At 37.3% G+C, this 20367-nt stretch overlaps 1 protein-coding gene across 3 annotated transcripts; it reads left to right on the top strand.

The window, feature by feature from the left end:
- The first annotated feature begins 501 nt into the window (after positions 1-501).
- Positions 502-20170, top strand: LOC141622438 (sister chromatid cohesion protein SCC2-like). 3 transcript variants are annotated; one of them, XM_074438473.1, is made up of 28 exons: positions 502-1013; positions 2069-2178; positions 4712-4842; positions 4918-5011; positions 5093-5349; positions 5429-5533; positions 5660-5771; positions 5898-5994; positions 6153-6339; positions 6438-6869; positions 6977-7494; positions 8881-9091; positions 9181-9231; positions 9393-9551; positions 11222-11389; positions 12656-12946; positions 13027-13179; positions 13758-13927; positions 14792-14900; positions 15400-15558; positions 15636-15740; positions 15830-16063; positions 17076-17209; positions 17305-17595; positions 17670-18021; positions 18428-18520; positions 18635-18760; positions 19392-20170. In XM_074438473.1, exons 1-28 carry the CDS (start codon positions 781-783, stop codon positions 19698-19700), a joined length of 5391 nt encoding a protein of 1796 aa, XP_074294574.1. In that variant the 5' UTR covers positions 502-780; the 3' UTR covers positions 19701-20170. The 3 variants fall into 3 exon arrangements, with proteins under 3 accessions (XP_074294574.1, XP_074294573.1, XP_074294575.1); XM_074438472.1 differs by having other exon boundaries at positions 607-1013; positions 4906-5011; XM_074438474.1 differs by lacking the exons at positions 502-1013; positions 2069-2178; positions 4712-4842; positions 4918-5011 and having other exon boundaries at positions 5274-5349; positions 5433-5533.
- Positions 20171-20367: the final 197 nt, after the last annotated feature.

Here is a 20367-nt window from a genome sequence, read left to right as displayed (position 1 = left end):
CTTATAAAACGAAGCCTTACACTCCTTATTTCGTGTTGACTCAACCAACTCCAAGTTGGTTATTGCTTAGTTATCTTGACTACTTCCACTTCACATGCAATATGTTGGTTAGCTAATATATGGGGACCTCTTGTGCTATATCATCAATCTTGACCAATGACCACCCCTTCTTTTCCACCATTTGCTGGACATTGTGATTGAAGAGTAGGTAAATAAGTTAGGTGTACCTCTCGCTGGTACATATAATATTGTCTGAAATTTAATCGTAACACTTAATATAAAACAATTTATTAACAGACTATCAATTTATCAAATATACAAATAGCTCGAATTATACACCGCCAAAATTTAACATTTTAACATAACTTAAATCAAACATTCAAGGTGAATTTAACGCTTTACCCAGTTTACCCTGTCCTACTAGTCGCACTCACACAACCCTCGTCAAAACCAGTACAACACAAGCTTCAAATGAACAGCAAAAGCGTCCACTCACAAACTGTGTCTCGCACGACTTCTTTTTACTGACTACTTCAGTACTTTACTCTTATAACCGCCGTAAAAAAAACGAAAAACAAAATCTACCCCTCCCTAAATTTCCTCATATTTTCCCCGCCATTTGCCTACTAACTCACTTTCTCTCTCTAGCTCTCCTCTCTTTCAAATTCCCCCAATTTCATTTCTCTCTCCTCCCAAACCCTAATTTTCAATTAATTCACCAAATTTGCACAAATTAATGATCAAATTCCTGCAATTCATCAGTTTAGTTGTTAATTGAAGATGAACAACAATCAAAATGAATGGAGTCAACGAGGAATCACACTATCCAATACACTTCACTCGGAAGTCGCACCTTGCTTACCTCTTCCGTCTCTTCCGGCGTTTACTGGTTCCGCTGACGAAGAACTTCGTCTTTTCGATGGTCGCGTTACGCGTTCGCATAATCGTCGTGATGTTCTTGCTCAAGCTAGCAAGATTGCTGATCTTCTTCGTGATACCGATGTCTCTTACTTGTATGTTTTAGTTAATTTACTGTGATTTAGTGTTTTTTTGTTAGTTTTTGTGTAATTGAGGTTTTTGCATGAAGTTTAGTCGTCAATTGAGTTGATCATTTTTGTCTTAATTGTTGTAAGTTTGCTGAAAATGCTTCTCGAAGTGTTGCTACATGTTCGCATTGGTCTTGCTTTGATTTCGCTCGATGTTTTGGTTTAGTTTGAATTTTATGTTGCGTTGTGTAATTGAAATGTTTGCATGAACTTTAACTGTCAATTGAGTTGATTATTTTGTCTGAATTGTTGTAAGTTTGCTGAAAATGCTTATTGAAGTGTTGCTACAATGCTACGTGCTCGCATTAGTTTTGCTTCAATTTCGCCTGATGTTTTGGTTTTATTTTAAATTTATGTTGCTTTAATTTATTGTTATTTAGTTTGTTTTGTTGTCAGTTTTCGTGTAATTGAGTTTTAGTTGAACTTCAATTGTCAATTGAGTTGATTATTTTCGTCTTGATTGTTGTAATTTTGCTAAAAATGCTTATAGAAGTGTTGCTACGTGATCGCGTTGGTCTTGTTTCGATTTCGCTTGATGTTTTGGTTTTAGTTTGAATTTTATGTAGCTTTAGTTTAGTGTATTTAACATGTTTTTCTTTTTGTTATTTTTTGTGTGTAATTGGAAGTTATCCGTTGAACGTAAATTGTCAATCGAGTTGATTATTTCCGTCATAATTGATTTAAGTTTGCTAATTCTTATTGAAGTGTTGCTACATACTCACATTGATTCTAATTTGAATTAAATTTTGCTGCTGGAATTCTAGGATTAGTTTTTTATTTGTTTTGTGTGATTGAGGTTTTTGCTTGGACTTTAATCGTCATTCGAGTTGATTATTTTCGTCTTAATTGCTACGGAGTATAATTCTGCTAGAAATGCTTATAGAGAGTGTCTTCTAGCGTTGCTACAGTTGCTCGATGTTTTGGTTTTAGTTTGAATTTGTTGCTGGAATTCTAGGACTCGGAATTCGCTTTATTTTGCGGAAATTGTTGATGTTCAATTTTTAAAACATGTGATGCTATAGGAACCTGAAGAGTGACGTGGCTTCAGATGCAATTTCGGTAAATGAGCGGTCGGAGCTCTGTGATGAGGTCCTTCGTTGTGATCATGATGCTTTTGAGTGTTCACGTCCAGGTAAACATGGTTTCAGATAACTTTATGTTTTTTCTGTTCTGATTTAGATATCTGAAATTATAATGCGGATGCTTTTTTTGGAAATTCTACGTAAAGCATATAAAATGAAGCTTAGGTTGTCAACAATTCGACTTGCTATTAGTTTTGAAATTTAAGATTACGGAGGATTTTTGAGATAGCTTGGGTATGATTTTTGAATTTGCTTAGAAATTATGACTTAGAACTTATGTCTATAGCATGCTAGACCTTCTTTAAATTTTAGATTTGCTTAGAAATAGAAAGAATGGAAGTATTGAAGCAGTTAGGAAGGAGCAAAAGTATCTGATGCTGTTATGCATGCGTCACCAAAGTCTAACCTTGGATCATACAATTTATGATTCCGTGCTGTTAAAACTTTTTATTCATGAGAACAGCAATTTAAAACAATTTACCTTCAAAAGCTAGCTTGGTATTTGTTTCAAACGGCGCGTGGTTAGATTGTCCGTTAATTATTTTTATTTAAACTAGCGAAGTTGACTTAGGAGGTTAGAATATAGAAAACTTCCAAAACAGAATATTGCAAACAGAGAAAGAAATTAGTTGTCAAGTATATTCCCAACCGGCAGTTTGTCCTCCGTGCTACTGCCAGCCTATTAGAAATGGGAATTTATGGTCGGATAAGGACTTCCATCTGTCTTGGAGTTTTGAGATCTCTATTTAGGAATTGCTGACTACACCTTGTATTAAATATTTCCCGTTACAAAGTGTATCCGCCCTTTACGTAAGATAGTTTTTGACAACTTGAAATTGATTTTGTTTCATGAATTGCATTCTACATATTGAAATGTTGATATTTAGTTCCAATTCCAATTCACCAAAAAGTTGTTTGTGGAACCCTTGGGGTTCAATTATGAATAACTTGATTGGGAATTTTACATACCTTAATAAATACAATATTATTTCAGATAAGTTTATGAGAGGATCCAGATAAAAAATTCAAGAGAATGAAAGATAGTTACCTAATTAGGATCAAGATACCTTGGTTTCCCACTTAGTTATGGTTTTAATACTTAGATTTCACACTTATTAAAATGAATGATACTTCCCATCATGCTTGACATCGGATTTTCATGGCGCCAAGGAGAGGGGAGGAGAGAGGAGGTCTGATTGGAATTGAAGAATGGAAATATGAAGAAAGCTTAATGTGAGATAGGGAAGAGAAGAGTCCAAGAATCGAAATAACATGTTAAGAGTTGTCATTTTTACATGAGCTATTTTATTTGGGCTATTTTATACTGGGTTGGAATTGGGCTAGCATTAGTTGTTGGGGTTTCCAAACACTAAGATTGAGCCGATTCTGGATTTGGTTTCCAAATCCTAGTGTCGAAATAGGCCGTAAAGTAAATTTTTAGTTCCACGACAATATTTTTTGTTATTTAATGACTTCCAAGAACAGCCGATATTGGTATTCAACCAAAATGGCCAACTTAAGGCTCATACAATCGATACAAGATTGATAGAATTTTGTCTCGTATAAAATAAAAGACATGACAAGTCGCCACATTGAGTGCGCCTCCACATTATAGTACACCATCGCGTTTCACAATCATCAGATCGCGACTTCACAACTATTTAATGGATCTACCATAATGTCTTTTTGTAGATGCGCGTCACCTCTATGATATCTTTTTTGTACTCTCTCCCATCCAATCCAAAGGTAACATGGACCCACTTTTCCCCTCACAAAAGGTGGGTCCATGTTACCTTTGGATTGGATGGGAGGGAGTATTATATCTTGTAAAAAAATGATTTCGAACAATTATACAATTTTTTTTCGGATTATGGAATTGGATTGCCATATAAAGCATTCAATCCATGGTTCAGTGCGTAATGCGCTGCATTTAGCTACACTTGTTTCCTCAAATGCTACGCATTACATAGTATAATGCTTAATTGACTAGTACCGAGTATTCTAAAGAGACGCAAAGGGAAGGTTAGAAAGAAACCATCATGCCAAGTAGCTGTAGTTCATCAGTCCATGGTTCAATGCTCTCTATGTATTCTCACACGTTCAGATTATACATATATTACATATCATGCTTAATTGGCTAATACAGAAATTGGCTAATACAGAGTATACTAACGAGATATCTAAAGACGCACTTTAAAGAAACAACGTGAGAAAGAAGCCATCATGCCAACTAGTTTTATTCCATATATCTATCGACAACTGATGAAATTTAAGTTGAAATAAGTCGTGTTCCTACTACAAAACGTAGGTAAATGAAAATTGACGACTTCGTGCGCTTTTGGTTATGCCAGCATGGAATTTAATTTGATATCCTCCTAATTTCCTGATTCATTAATGTAATCCATGGGTGGTTGCGGCTTCGATTGTTTTATAGACATACAATCTGCAAAGATTAAAGTTCTATGTCCACGAATGTGTTTTCTTCTCTACCAGCTACGTTGGTTGATAGCCATTTTGTCCTCCTTGCCATCAAAGGTGGCTGTTTTGTGCTTGATTGTTTATTGTCTTGTATAAGTTTCACAGGTTCTTTTGAAGAGCGGATCTCTAGTGCAGTTCCTGATAGGAACAGTAATCAGAAAATTGAATATAGTTCCAATCAATCGCAGAGAGACCATATAGAAACTCGCCATCGTCAACAATCTGAAGCAGTAGATGTATGCAACCTTTTTCAAGTTTAATGCATTGTTTTCTGAACACTCCTATATTCATAGTAGTAGATAAAATTACAGGATGTACCTTTACCATCTAAAAAGGCCCGGGCCAAGAAAAAAGGAAGTCAGGGGGTGTCAACTTCTGCGCCGATGGATCCTGGTGAACATCAGGGTGAGACTAGTGTATTTACTCTTTATTTACTGGAATTGTGCTTTCTCTTTTATTGGCTATTTAACAATGTTCATCTTGCAGATTCTGTTGTTGGGCGATTCTGTGACGTTTTGGAGGAATTGTGTAGCAGGGCTGAAATTCCAGGTGAAGAGCTGGAGGAGGCAGAGTGGTTACAATTGCCTACTTCTGACATTCGAACAATTTTGAAGGAGGTGATGTCCATCAGAACGCAGAATATGCTTCATCTGGTTCCTGTAAATGTACTTGTCAGACTATTGAAAGTTCTAGATAATCAGATTCATCGAGCTGAAGGGCTATCTATAGATGAATGTGAAAATGTAAGTTGGTGTTCTTTCCTCCTTCTAACCTTAGTCCACTAGAGGGAGAAATTATTATTAACCTTTGATTTTTTGCCAGTCAGATTCAGATGTTTCTTTGATTTTTTGTGCTTTGGAGTCAATCCATGCTGCACTTGCTGTGATGGTTTACAATGACATGCCAAAACAACTGTATGAGGAAGAGGTACTTCTGTTCTAGTAGTAACTTCTTAAATTTCTGGCTTCCTTCTTTCCTATGACAGTATGGCATATGTTTTTATGATGGTGTGAGATTAGCCTCTGCTTTAAGTTGTGATTTTCGTCATGTTAGATTATTGAACGAATTCTGGAGTTCACCAGACGTCAGATCATGGACATAATGTCAGCTTGTGATCCTTCTTATCGTGCTTTGCATCGACCTGGTGACAATGGAATTGCTGAAGGTACGTGGTTATAATGTGACATCACTCACATCAGTTAAAGTCATCTCAACCACTGCGGCACTGCCAGCGTCCTTATATTGGTTGGTTCACAGCCTTATTAAAGTCATCTTAATTGATTCTTTCCAGGGGAAGACGACCCAGATGATGGTGCTGAGTATGGTTCAGCTAGCAAAAGGCGGCGTACAACTAAGAGTTTAAAAAGCAAAAGGACATCAACAAACAGGTATCTGATCTTTCTTTGTTTCATGTGGGCATCATCGTTTTGAGGGGTCTATCATTTCGATGAACATGGAACCGTATTAGTGAAGTTAGTCTAGGTTTTTATTGACTTTTTCTTTTTTCAGTGAACAAGATAACATGATTATACTTGCTGTTTCTCAGGATATCGACTGCTGTGAACACAGTATTTCAGAAGCTTTGCACTGTGCTGGGTCTCTTGAAGGACCTGCTGTTTATAGAACGCCTGTCAGACAGTTGCATCTTGCAGCTAGTGAAGACGTGCTTGGCGACATTACTTGTTGATAATATCCAACTCTTGCAAATGAAAGCTATGGGCCTCATAAATGGGGTACTGGATCTCTTCTGGTTTACTGTCCTTCAAAGTTTCTTCTTTTCACTTGGCCATGGCTGTGCTCACAAAAGATTTAATTCTTTTTGAAATCACAGATTTTCTATTCATACACACAACATAGGAGTCATGTCGTCGATGAAGTTGTTCAACTTCTCTGGAATCTACCATTCTCTAAACGAGCTGCTAGAGCTTATCATTTACCTGATGAAGAACAGAAACAGATCCAAATGATTACTGCCTTATTGCTTCAATTGGTATCCCACAGTGCTAACCTTCCTGAAAATTTGAGACAACCATCAAGTAATCGTGCAATTTTTGAAACAACAATTGAATCAGGTTACCTGATAAAATGTACTGAGGCAGCAACAGAGACATGTGTTTCATTCTGGACACATGTTCTTCAGCGGCTTACAACTGTTAAAAGTCAAGATGTATCTGAGGTGAAGGTGATAATGGAGAATCTTGTTCTGGATCTTTTGACTACCTTGAATCTGCCGGAGTACCCTGCTGCATCTCTCATTTTAGAAGTAAGAATTTTATTGCCTTATATTGTCTCTAATAGAATGTTTGTTGTTTTTATTTTTCATCATTTTTCACTTTTTAGATGGCTAATGTTCTGCACGCTTGCTTGCAGGTTCTCTGTGTCTTACTGCTTCAGAATGCAGGCCCAAAGTCGAAAGATATATCCATACGTGCTATGGCAATTGATATACTCGGTTCAATTGCTGCACGATTAAAGCACGACTCTGCTTGTTGCCAAAAAGAGAATGCGTGGATTGTGCAGGAGATTTTAGGTAGGGAAAACGTCAATGAGGGTGAACAAGCAGATACCTGTTCTGTTTGTTTGGATGGTGAAATGGAAAAAGCTTTGTTGATATGTCATGGCTGTCAGAGGTTGTTTCATCCTGAATGTATGGGTGTGAGAGAACATGACATTGCAACACGTGGTTGGCACTGCCCTTTCTGTCTCTGTAGAAAACAACTTTTAGTATTACATTCGTATTGCAAATCACAGTGCAAGGATGACAAGACAAATCATGTTCATTCACCAACTACCGAGTCAGATTCAAATATGGAGATTGTTCAGCAGATGCTTCTAAATTACCTGGAGGATAATGGTTCTTCTGATGATCTTCATTTGTTTGCTCGTTGGTAAGTGTTCAAAATCTACCATCTCTTTTGTTTGTTGCTCATCATGTAATCTTTTTTGTTAAGGTTCTAGTGCTTTTCTGATTAAAAAATATGGAATGCAAATTTCTTAGCCGTTTTATTGGCCTCCTGTTGCCTGATCTGGTTGCATCCTTGTTTGTCTACTTGATCCTCTAAAACTCCTTTGTTAACAGGGTTTGCTGTCCCATCTTTTGTTAAATGAATTTCTAAAATAATGTGCAAACTAGTATATTAGCAGACAATTGCCACAGTAGCCATTCTTCTAACAAGCAACAATAGTATGATATCTCTTTGGTTCAAATCTGATTGGGTCATTGTAGATACAGGTCCACTGGTCCTATGTTGGTCCAGCAAGTTTCAACTTTCAAGTTTGCAGTTGAATTAATTTGGTTTGTGTCCCGAATTATTATTTGGTTTATCTTATTTGTTTGATTAATCTTCAACTTGCTCCATTTGGTGGTTGGATTTGGATTGGCTTTAATATCCAGCTATATTCTCCTTGTGTGGAGTGTATATGGTTTATATTTTGATGTCAGGGAAAGCCATATTCATGCCATTTTATGACAAGTTTTTTTTAATTTAATTTCTGTAGTCTATGAAAATCCTGCCAACTCTGTTGTGCTCAGCAAGAGTCACATCCCTCGTGGTTGGGCAATACCACATGCGTGTTCTGAAATAAAAGTGGTTATATACCATAGGAGAGGGAGCCGAAATAATGAAGAAGCTTGCTCACTTTGAGACCTAGGATAATGAGCCATTTCACAATCTAAACTCGAAGGGCAAAGCCATATGTATTAACATTGTACATTGTGATCAGAATATCTTCTTGGAGCTAAGTTTCTCAAATTTAGCAACTTGATCTTGGGAGCATTCTAAGCTTCTTGACAAGGGCAATATGAATCTACCATGCCGAAAGTTTACTTTATCCCTAATTTTGTTGGAAGTCCTCCGCAATTACTAGAGCATGCAGCATGATAAAAGAAAAAAATGTATTTATGCCCGAGTAGGTAATGATTGTGTTCCTGCTCTACTTTCAACAAACTTCAGAGCCTGCAGGTGGTAGACGCTCTCCCCGTTTCCTCCGGGAGATTTCTGTGTATCTATTAATTAGGTTTCAGGGTGCTATGTTACGGATGGATCTGACTGAGATGCATCAGATCCATTTCCAAAATAAGCAAATGTTTTATTTCCTTGACTGTAGGAATGGTTTGGAACACTTACGTAGGTAGATTTGAGCCTTTGATTGCTACCTTTGAGAAGAGTGCTGAACATATGAGTCTTAGAAGTCAACTGAGGATGGTATCCTTGTGTTATTTTCTTTGACTTCTCTGTGCGATCATCTGTCTCATAGTTGTTAACTGCTCGCAGGTTTTATCTTTGTCTGTGGTACAAAGATGATTCGCAATCACAACAAGAGCTCAGCTATCGCCTTGCCAGGTTAAAGTCGAAAGCAGTTATCCGGGATTCAGGGGCCTTGTCATCAGTGCTGTCAAGAGATTTCATTAAAAGGATAAACTTGTGTTTAGGGCAGCATAATTCATTCTCCAGAGGATTTGATACGATACTTGCCATGCTTCTGGTTAGCATATGTGCTTAAGTCATTTCTGCTTCCTGTTTGTTTCATTTTTTAAGTGATAATTTGTGTTTGACATTGCAATTAATTTTCAGGTTAGTCTACGTGAGAACTCGCCTGTAATTAGGGCCAAGGCATTGCGATCAGTAAGTGGCTATGACGTTTTGTATTCACCGTCTTCTGTTGTTGTGGTTAACCAACCCTCCTTTATTAACATGGTCTATTTTTAATGGAGTAATTATTAGCCGGTTGGTTTGCCTGGTTTGCCTTTTTCTCTGCTTGCTTTATCTCATTTTCCTACCGACAGGTCAGTATAATTGTAGAAGCTGATCCAGATGTTCTACGTGATAAACGTGTCCAATCAGCAGTTGAAGGACGGTTTTGTGATTCTGCGATATCTGTCAGAGAAGCTGCTCTTGAACTAGTTGGAAGGCATATTGCGTCACATCCAGATGTTGGTGTGCAAGTATGTTTGAATGATCTAATATGTCCTTGTTTATCTGGTGTACCAGTCTTAACATTCATAATGCTCGATAGTTGGAACTTGGAAGTGCAAGCGTATGAGCTTGCTGGTTAATTTTTTAAATCAACTGAGGGGTCGTTTAGGTGGGGGTCTTCGGGAAAGGGAAGGGAATGAAATCCTCTCATTCCCTTTGTTGTTGTTTGTTTATGATCTTCTCTTATCCTTTACCCAAAATTTAGAAAGGGATTACCCAAATCCCTCCAAATTGATTCCCCCCTCCCCCCCAAGGGTCTCCCATTCCTTTTCCCTACCACCTTACCAACTCCCAACATCAGCCATCAACAACCAGGGACGAAGCTAGGACCAAATAGTAAGGGGGGCCGGTTTATAAACATACGAAAGATGAATTACCATATTTCATATATTTTAGCATTGTCTATTAACATCACACCTTTATTACTATAGTTATGATTATTTTTGGAAGTGTAAATTCTAAATTGCTTTTTCCGATGTAATAACGAAGTTTTACACGCATGATTTTTTTTTTTAAGATAGTAATAAGCTTTCTATTGTTGAACCTTTTATCAAAGATTCATTAGGTGGCACAAAAATTAAGCCACATAAAGTATAAGATCATAATAAGGAAATGAGTATGCACAAAATAACACAAATTTGAAGTATATTATTTGGTCTAATTTAAAAAAATTGGCCAATTTTATTTTGCTTGAATAAGAATTCTTTTTAATAGGACAATTTTATCTTAAAATTAAGAATTTAAAAAATATTAAAGTGTAAAAAGTGTAGACCAAGATTCAAACTCACAACCTCCTATACCTAAACAACAGCCAAACAACAATTACCATCTTTGCCAAGTTGAACCAATGCTTCATCTACTACTAATAAATACACATAGCTTGACCCAAGGCTGCCCGGGCCATGGCCCATCCGGCCAGACCTGTGCTTCGTCATTGTCAACAACCACCATCGACACCAACTACCTCCCCCCCTTACTGTCACCACCACCGCGAGGGCGCCTGTCCGGCCATCACACCGACTTCCTCACTCCAGTGTTGCATGACCCAACCCCACATCCAATTCAAAAGCCGCCGCCCCAACCCCTACACACCAACAACTAGAAATCCCTTCATCCACCACCAAAACCCCATCCCCCGCCCACGAAAAAACCAGGCATAGGAAGGCCGACGTCGGCAAAGTACTAGGCCGGCGATGGGAGCGACATAGGTGGCAGTTCGAGACGGCAGTAAGCCAGTAAGGTGTGGTGGTGGTGGTTTGGAGTTTATTTTCCGATTCTCGTACCTATTATAAAGTATAAACCAATCAAGTGACTATTTCAAAGGAATCGTTTCCCTTACCCTTTATTTCCCTTTCTTATTCCCTTTTCCTTGTTCTAACCACACGCCCCCTGAAAGTTAACCTAAGGTCTGGATTACAGAGTACTACCCCCTCTTTCTCAGTCATTTGTTACCTTAGATTAAAATATCCCTCGCAAAGAAAAAAAAAGGTAAACAAATGATTGGGACGGAGGGAGTATGTTTTATCATTTATTCATTTGCATTTGATGGTATGATTGTGAGACAAGTACGCAAATAAGGTATACTGGTTGTGTGTGTGGAGTATTTAATCGTCTTCTTTTTACATGGGTTCTCTTGTAGTACTTTGACAAGGTTGCCGAGAGAATCAAAGATACTGGTGTGAGTGTTCGAAAACGAGCGATCAAGATTATCAGAGACATGTGTACATCAAATGCTGATTTTGCAGAAACAACCCGTGCATGCATTGAGATTATTTCTCGTATCAGTGATGAAGAGTCAAGTATTCAGGTGAGAGGCTATTTTGTGTTTTATTCACTAGTCTTTTCATCACAATCCTTTCCTGCATTCTGATTGAGTTCTATTAGATTTTTGAATTTTTTTCTGCTGGCATGATCTGAAAGGGATAGTGATGTTGAAGATTTGATGTGTGGTCAATGAAAATCGAGAGGGCTTATTCATGTATACACAGCTGATATACGTCATTGTGTCCATGGTGTAGAATATCTAACACCTATTCAAGTTAATTACACAGGATGGCCAATGCCCTTTATGCTTTGTACTTGGAAGTATCTTTGCTCTATGCTATTGTTAGTGGACCTGGCAAACGGGTCCTTCAGTTCGGTCGGATTGGGTTAAATCTGGTAGATTTAAATTGGATTTACCTTATTTTCAGTTTTAGTTCTATTTTGATCGGGTTCATTTCGATTAACAATTTTAATCGGTTTATGCTATTTCGAGTCGCGTACGGTTCAGGTAGGGTCAATATCAGTTCAATTGAGTTTCGGGTCATACTTTTTCTTGGGTTGAGGGTCAAAGAATTAGCTTAAATGTACCTTATACTTTTCAATTTGATTGTAATAATTCAAAATACCGTTAATAAACAAAGAATCATTGATAAAAAATCAAAAATATGAGTGTATTTATGAGAAGATATATTCTCGATTATTATTTAATTCAGCTCGGTTTCAGTTCAATTCGGAATGAGTCGGGGTTTACTTATATCTAGGGGTGGGCAAAATCCGGTCCGGACCGGAATCTACCGAAAAATTCCGGTCCGGTCTCCGGTCCAACATTTTCTTAGATTCCGGTTTCCGGTCCTGACCGGTTTGGATCGGAAAGATCGGGATTATTGTTTTTTTTATTTGTTTTTCTTTAAAATATATTATATTCCGGCCCAATGGACCGGAATTTGAAAAGGTGGCCATATTATGTCAAATTCTGGTCCGGTCCCAATTCGGATTTTTTGTTGATTGCGGTTCTGGTTCCGGTTCCGGTCCTGTCCGGTTTTGGACCGTTGCCCAGCCCTACTTGGTGTTCGATCGGTTATCAATTCAGATTCTTACAATTGGTATTTCTGGTTCAGTTTTATTTTGCCAGGTCTAATTGTTTGTATCATCTACTTGTATATCAAAATTTAAAGTTGTACATGTTTCTCTCTTACCTTCTGTCTCTTCTCCTATTAGACGAAAATTATATACTTTTGTAGTTTTGTGCTGATATTTGATTCTTGTGGTTGACACTTTTCTCATTAGTTGCTGTTATCTTTGAGGACAGGACCTTGTATGTAGGACATTTTACGAGTTCTGGTTTGAAGAACCTTCTGGGAAACAGTATTTTGGAGATGATAGTTCAGTGCCATTGGAGATGACAAGGAAGACTGAACAGATAGTTGACATGTTGAAGAAGATGCCTAATCATCAAGCTCTTGTCACTGTTATCAAACGAAACTTGGCTCTTGATTTTTTGCCTCAGACAAAAGGAACAGGGATTAATTCTCTGGCCCTGGCAACAGTACGGAAGCGGTGTGAACTAATGTGCAAATTTTTGCTGGAAAGAATTTTGCAGGTATGCTTGATGTTTCAATAATTACCTTAAAATTGAAAGTATGACCCTTTTATGTGTTTATTACTTTGCTTTTTGAATAGGTAGAGGAAATGAATGTAGAGGAAGGAGAGATTCGGATCCTACCCTACATTACAGTCTTACATGCTTTTTGTCTTGTGGACCCGTCACTTTGTGCTCCTTCTTCCAACCCTTCTCAGTTTGTGGTTACACTGCAACCATATCTCAAGAACCAGGTAATTTGGGCTTTTATATTTACTAATTTAATTTCACCTGAGCAGTCTCTATATAGGTCAATACCTATGAACAAGAAAGAGGAAAAGTGAGTGAAGAATGAGCATGTTTACCTGGAATATGTGAATTTAACGGGAGAAAGGAATTCGGTGCACGCTAATTCTTGCCAGGTCGTTCCAGGTCTAGCAACTAGAAAAGGCAGTTAACCATTTGCCACAACGTTCTTGATCCTCTGCAAAATTACTCTTAGGCGATTCTTAGCCTTGATATTGACACATACATGCAACACACCGTTGGATGTTTATTTGTTCAGCTCCTCAGAACACATGTAAAGATATATTAAAAGAAAGTAATGCACAACATTGGTAAATATCATATTGATTAAAAAGAAATCATTACCAAAAAGAAAAAAAAAAATTTGAAATATGAAAAAAGAAAGAAAAAAAGACAATAAATGCCAATATTATTTACAATAAACGAACATATCCATTATCGCTTTGAGCTCTTGTCTTGTGTTGGTTGTAACTTGTAAAGTTATGAAGCAAGAATAAACCATTCTGAGTTATTTGTTTCTTTATAGGTTGACAATCGAGTTGTTGCACAATTATTGGAGTGTATCATCTTTGTAATTGATGCTGTTCTTCCTTTACTCCGAAAGCTGCCTCCAAGTGTTGTTGACGAGCTTGAACAAGATTTGAAGCAGATGATTGTCCGTCATTCCTTCCTAACAGTTGTACATGCTTGCATCAAGTAAACATACCCCTCCTTGATATATGCCGTCTTTTGTTTTATTATCAATTTTGCTATGTGACCGCAATCCCTTCCCTTAATAATTGATAATCTTATGCTCTTGGAAATCTGGAATCTGAACTTTCTTGATGTTTTGTAAGTTATACAATCCCATAAATGCTAGCTATAGGTCCAATGGACATTGTAAACAGAGTGGAATATACATATACTATTTAAGTGTTTCACTTGTAGAATGAATACTCTCCTGCAAAGTAGATGCTATTGTAATTGCAGTGTTAATTATTGGGAAACTTATTTTCGTGTAAGTTGATGGATATCCGACCTATCATGAAAGCAATCTACAAATTTTCTAAAAAAGGTGTTGGGTTGAGGCTATCCATCTGTCCGTCTGGGAATGCAGGACACCTATGTACACAGGAAATTAATAATTTTCATTTTCTTCATCGAAGATTAGCTGTGTAAGAATGTGTTTGTCTTTGATGGTTTAGAGTCCAACTGCTCTCTCGGTGACTGCCTAATTTAACAAAGGGTCTTAGATCTTTTTGCATCCTATCCTAGTCTTGTATTGTGTAACCTACTTTTTGCAGATTACGGTTTCAGTATACTAGTTAGGTTATAAATATGTACCGGTTTTATTTTTGACGAGGGCATGTCAAGGATTAGAATTTTCTGCTACAATGTTGTTTGAGATGTGACTTTTGTGACTGTCTTGTCTGACTTGAATTTCTTATTCACAATATTTTTTGACAAAAATTCTCTAAACTCGCCTGTTGCAAGCGAGAAAGTTGTGATTCATGTTCTGTTTTATTGGTTTCTATTTTCTGCTTACGTGAGGTTAGGTATTTATTTTCCTTTCTGCTGTAGGTGCCTCTGCAGTTTGAATAAAATTGCAGGGAAAGGTGGAAGGTTGATTCAGTTTCTTATTCAAGTTTTTGTTAAACGTTTGGATGCTCTTGGTATTGATAACAAACAGGTTTGTTGCCGAATCTTCAACTCAATTTTTTCTTTTTTTCCCATTTCATTGCAACTGAGTCGAACTTGTTTTGTTGTGATGTGGTTATACACTTATACTTATGTGGGCTGATAGAGGCTTTTGACATTGGATATTAGATTATGGAGCACTGTCTGTTTGATTTTATTACTCCAGGTTTTTTTTCGAGGTCATCTGAATCTCCCATTTCGGGTTTAATGATTGGCCAATAATGATAACAATTGTTATGGCGGTGGTGATAGTGGATACAAGTTTTTTTTCATTCATTAAGAATAGACAGTTGGAATGTTCGATTGATATTGTAAATGATTTCATGGGTCTTATTTTATTTTTCAAAGCTTTAGATAGTCATCCTGCTTGCAACTTTGCTGTTTTACGTATTTCTAACTCTTGAGGTACTTTTAGTTTAGTTTATTTTTTGCTCATTCATGTAGAGTTGAGATTGTAGCTGACATAATTTTTACTCCTTTTGCAAAATTAGCAAGTGGGACGCTCTTTGTTTTGCCTTGGGCTTCTTATCCGTTACGGTAACTCACTATTGATTGCATCCGATGGAAGCATTGATATTTCTAGCAAACTCAATTTGTTTAAGAAGTATCTTCTTGCGGATGATTTTGGCATAAAGGTCAGAGCTCTGCAGGTGAGGCTTCGCTGTCACTTACTTTTGTAAAGCTTCTTGTTTGACGATGATGCTTATTCCGAAAGTTCATCTTGCAGGCATTGGGATTCATTTTGATTGCTAGACCGGAATTTATGTTGGAAAAGGAGGTTGGAAAAATTTTAGAGGCTACATTGTCTTCTAGCTCTGATACTCGCCTCAAGGTAGGGTTATATATTTCACGTGTATTTACCTCTAGCCTCACTGCTACATGTTTGAGGTTATGTTCTTAACTAAATTGCCACATTTCCAGCTACAAGTTCTGCAAAATATATATGATTATCTCCTGGAGGCAGAAAGTCAATTGGGTTCAGATACAGTAGGAGATAATGTGGTTGATAACTCCCGAGATGGTAGCTCTGTTGTGCCTGAGGCTGCCGGTGCTGGTGATACTAACATTTGTGGGGGAATAGTACAATTGTATTGGGAAAGTATCTTGGAGAGATGCTTGGATACTAATGAACAAGTTCGGCAATCTGGCCTTAAGGCAAGTGTTTTTTTGTTTTGTCTGTGCTCTTTTTTCAGGTGTTTTAGAATATAAATCTAAAAATTATAATCCAAAAACTATGACCTGATTTTAGTCATTTGTTTATTCTGTTGCATACGTAGTTTATATATTTGTACAACAACATTAACAATATAACCTTGCGTTGAAGTGCTCCAGCTCTTGGTATTAAATATCAACTAGCGGTCATTGCGATTGTAATATCAAAAACGATTACCAAATGCTTGAAATCTCAAGCAGCTGTGAAATTCGAGTTGATTTTTGTACACTTGTTATCTGATCTTTTTTACCTTCCCTACTTGCACCTTTTATAAATAAACTCGTTCTCAATATTTTTTTCCCTTATAATAATGGTAATTGGTAAGTATAGGTTAAGTCAGAGAAATGTCGGTTGACTAACTGTGATGATATTTAGAAGTATATATAACTTCTCTTGGCTGAAATATCGACGTCTTTTTATCAACCAAAATCAACTTTTATATTGAACTTCCGGCATATAAAAACAAGAGTATCATTTTAATTTATTCAAGCATCCTTCCAATTCCGTTTTTATGTCAGCTAACTGGCTAAGAGTTTCTCTACCGTAAAATTTAAACCTGATCCCCCAAATTTGATCTTCTTTTTCTCCTATATAAAAGTTCTTTCTACAAGTACAACTTACTTTCTTATTTGAGTCAAACTCCTTATTTTAGCTACGTGAATTACTCTGATATTACTCCATGGCAGAAACTTGCAAAAACCCTTTTCTGTTAAATCTCAATTCACTTTGATTCTTTGACATTTTTCAAGGCTGGCTTTTTTCTGTCATCTTCATCACCAATCTTCTCCAACCTCTATTTTTAAAGTTTCCTCCTCAAGTTCTCATATAATGTCACTGAAACCTCGCAATTAAACGCAAAATGATTCGTCGCCTCTCCTCTCATCTGCTTCCCTGTATTTAAATATAGGCTTACTGAATCACGCTCTTCTGTATATCTTGTTATGTTTTATGCAGATTGTGGAAGTTGCTCTACGCCAAGGCCTTGTTCATCCAATCACATGTGTCCCGTACCTAATTGCACTTGAGACAGATCCCTTGGAGGTGAATTCGAAGCTGGCACATCATCTGCTGATGAATATGAATGAGAAGTACTATTCTGAAACTTCTGTTTACATTCATGATTATCGTTACGTACGAAGCATTTTAAATGTTCTGTTTCTGATTATTTGAAGAACTATTACAGGTATCCAGCCTTCTTTGAGAGTCGTCTGGGTGATGGCCTCCAACTGTCATTTAACTTTATTCGATCAATGAAAACGAATTCTGTGAATTCAAACTCAAAATTGCAATACAAGGTAGCTGAAAATATGAAGGGAAAATCTGAGGATGCGTCATTTGTAAATGCAAGGCTTGGGGTTTCTCGGATTTACAAGCTAATTCGTGCAAATCGTGTGGCTAGAAATAAGTTTATGTCCTCGGTCATTCGCAAATTTGATAATCCTAGCTGGAGTGCAACGGTTGTCCATTTCTTAATGTACGTTGTTCTCTGTTGGTACTTTTGTGTTGATTTTTTCATGGTTATAATCTCACAGTCGTCGGAATTTCTAGGTACTGCACAGAGATTCTTTCTTTGCTTCCTTTCACGGCACCTGATGAGCCTCTTTACTTAGTTTACACTATAAATCGAGTTATACAAGTTAGATCGGGGACATTGGAAGCGAGTCTTAAAGCTTTTAGCACTCATTTCTCCCAGCGAAATACCCAGAAGGTTGCAACTGAAAATGGGAGCTGGCAGCAGTTGGCCGCTGCTCAACTCTCTGTTAATTCATTATCTTTGGAGTTAAATGGTACTTTTCAATTGCCGGGGGAAGGTCATTTTGCTTCTCACTCCATGGAAACAGATGAAAATATGCATTGCAGAAGCTTCAGATTCACAGAAGATGATCAACAGAGGATACAGGTAATTTTGTGTACTAATCTACTTAGTAAATTTTTGTTCTGATGAGCTACTAATTAGCAAATCTATTATTCAATTATATTATATTATATTCCGTATGTGAGAACCTGAAAATGGTCAAGTGTTCGTCATGAGTAATCAACTTTTATCAAAATGTAACTGTTGTTATACACATTTCCCACAAATAATGCATTATTTTTACGTAGGCTAGTAGGGTAAAAATCGTTCTACATACGGAGTATAATGCATTATTTGCAGTATTGGTCTATCCAAACAGTTATAAAAGTACCTATGTTCTTCCAAATTGTGTTTTGATGAAAATCTCCCTCCCCTCCACTTGAAAAAGTAGAAGGGACTTGAACTCCATTTTGCGCCTCATTCACAACACGATTTTTTGGTGTTTCTGCAGGCTGTCTGTATAGCTGCAACGGCTCTTCAGCTCCTCTTGAAGTTAAAGAGGCACCTGAAGGTTGTGTACAGTTTAGATGATGTTCGATGCCAAGTAAGTTCATAAATTAAATTGTCTATTTCTGGCCTAAAGTGACAGCACATCTTTGAGTTCTTGCAAAGCTTGTGTAGCCCGGTTTTAACTTGCTAACGCATACCCTTTTTTCAGGCTTTTTCTCCTACTGAGCCTCCCAAAGCTGGTGAATCCCTCTCCCGGCAGAATATTCCTTTTGGCATTGGCGACATGTCGACTGATTTACCGTCTACTCCTGAAGAGTTGCACCAGAGATATCAGGTACTATATGATTTTTTATTGATGTGCTCTATCTTGATATTAGACACAATTCGCGTTATTAATTATTGTGGTTTCAATCATTTGCACTCTTCCAGTAAGTCATTTCTCCTTCATTTGATCGTTTATTAATATTATTATTATTATTTTATTTATTTTCTTAATAGACTTGTTTCATTTTCAATTGAGCTAAAAACTCGCTGTACTTGTCCTGAATTTTGACGGAATAATGCGAATGAGACTACACAATCCAAACTGACCGTGCTTTTTCTGGTGTGAAATTTATTCAAAGTACTTATTATTACGGAGTTATGAGGTCATCTAGAAACCTCGCCGTGTTGTTACATCCATTCCCCAGCCCCTTAAGGTAGTGACTAGTGAGTAACTGGCCTTACTGCTGCTGCTGTTTGTTATTATGAGATCTCTAAGTTATACGAAATATGTGTTTTTTGAATTGAAACATAGACACCGACTCTATTATATGTAGGTCTCATTTGACTAACAGTCATCATCGTACAAATAAGTTGAAATTGCTTTGGCTCATTTGTTTTCCTATTGAAGTTGTCGCTTAAGCAAAATGAATGAGGAGGTTTATGCTTATTGTTCTTATGTACATTACTTTTATGTTCAACAGGAGTTCAAGAATGCTTTAAGGGAAGATACCGTCGATTACTCAGCCTACACAGCAAACATTAAGAGGAAGCGCCCTACACCCTCCAAGAGAGGTGGTAGGGCCAGCCGAGCAATGGTCAGGGATGACGAGGACTCTGATGTTGAAGACGAGAGGAAGCGTACACCCTCCAAAAGAGGTGTAAAGGCCAGCCGAGCAATTAACAGGGATGATGAAGACTCTGATTTTGAAGACGAGGACTGTACAGGTGGACGGAGAAATTACGGTGCTCGACAGAGCAACGGTGTCAGATCAAGTAGGAGGTTGTTGTAGCTTGTACATAACAGTTCGGGCTAACTTTTGTACATTGTTTAACACAGAAGCTATAGGTAAAATTACACAATCTGTGACCCGACCCGCGAAGGAGCTAGATTTGCCGAGACAGGTTTGAAGGGAAAGCAACAGGCAACAGCTACTAATAGTTTAGTCGGAATCACCCTAATTAACGCAGGGTTTAATTGTTAATTCTTTAGGAAAGGGTTTGGAGTACCCCTTTTTTGTACCTCTGGGGTACCCATACCTTAGCCAGGGTTGTGCAAGGTATGAAATATGTCTCGTAATCTCATACTAGTCTAGAACATTGTATTTTCGACAGATGGTAGAATCGCGGAACCAGGTTTCAGCTAGATATGTAAGTTGGATTCATTATTGCTAGTTAGCTACTTTCTTATGGCATGTATATGCAAACTGCAAAGCATATCATTAGTTTCTTGTTTAAAAATAGGTTTGGGATTTTTTTTTTTTTTTTCTTTTTTTTGCTATGTTTACTGGTGTAGGCGAAAAATACTGGCCCGGGGTCTTAGATATACCAAATCGAAGAAACCAAGCATCATTTTCGGGATAGACGACTGGAGATCATGTTTGAACTAGAAAAATAAAGCAACCAGGCTACACGTTACATTCATAGCAACATACTCCAATTATTCTTTTGAACTTTAAA

The sequence above is a fragment of the Silene latifolia genome, chromosome X (assembly GCF_048544455.1).
Source record: "Silene latifolia isolate original U9 population chromosome X, ASM4854445v1, whole genome shotgun sequence".
NCBI classification, from domain to species: domain Eukaryota; kingdom Viridiplantae; phylum Streptophyta; class Magnoliopsida; order Caryophyllales; family Caryophyllaceae; genus Silene; species Silene latifolia.
This window is presented reverse-complemented; position numbering and strand designations above follow the sequence as displayed.

Coding starts and splice junctions, on each gene's coding strand:
- LOC141622438 (XM_074438472.1), top strand. CDS start 781: ATGAACAACAATCAAAATGAATGGAGTCAACGAGGAATCACACTATCC. Junction 15,741..15,829: donor GCTCTGATACTCGCCTCAAG/GTAGGGTTATAT, acceptor CCACATTTCCAG/CTACAAGTTCTGCAAAATAT. Junction 17,596..17,669: donor ACGGTTGTCCATTTCTTAAT/GTACGTTGTTCT, acceptor CGGAATTTCTAG/GTACTGCACAGAGATTCTTT.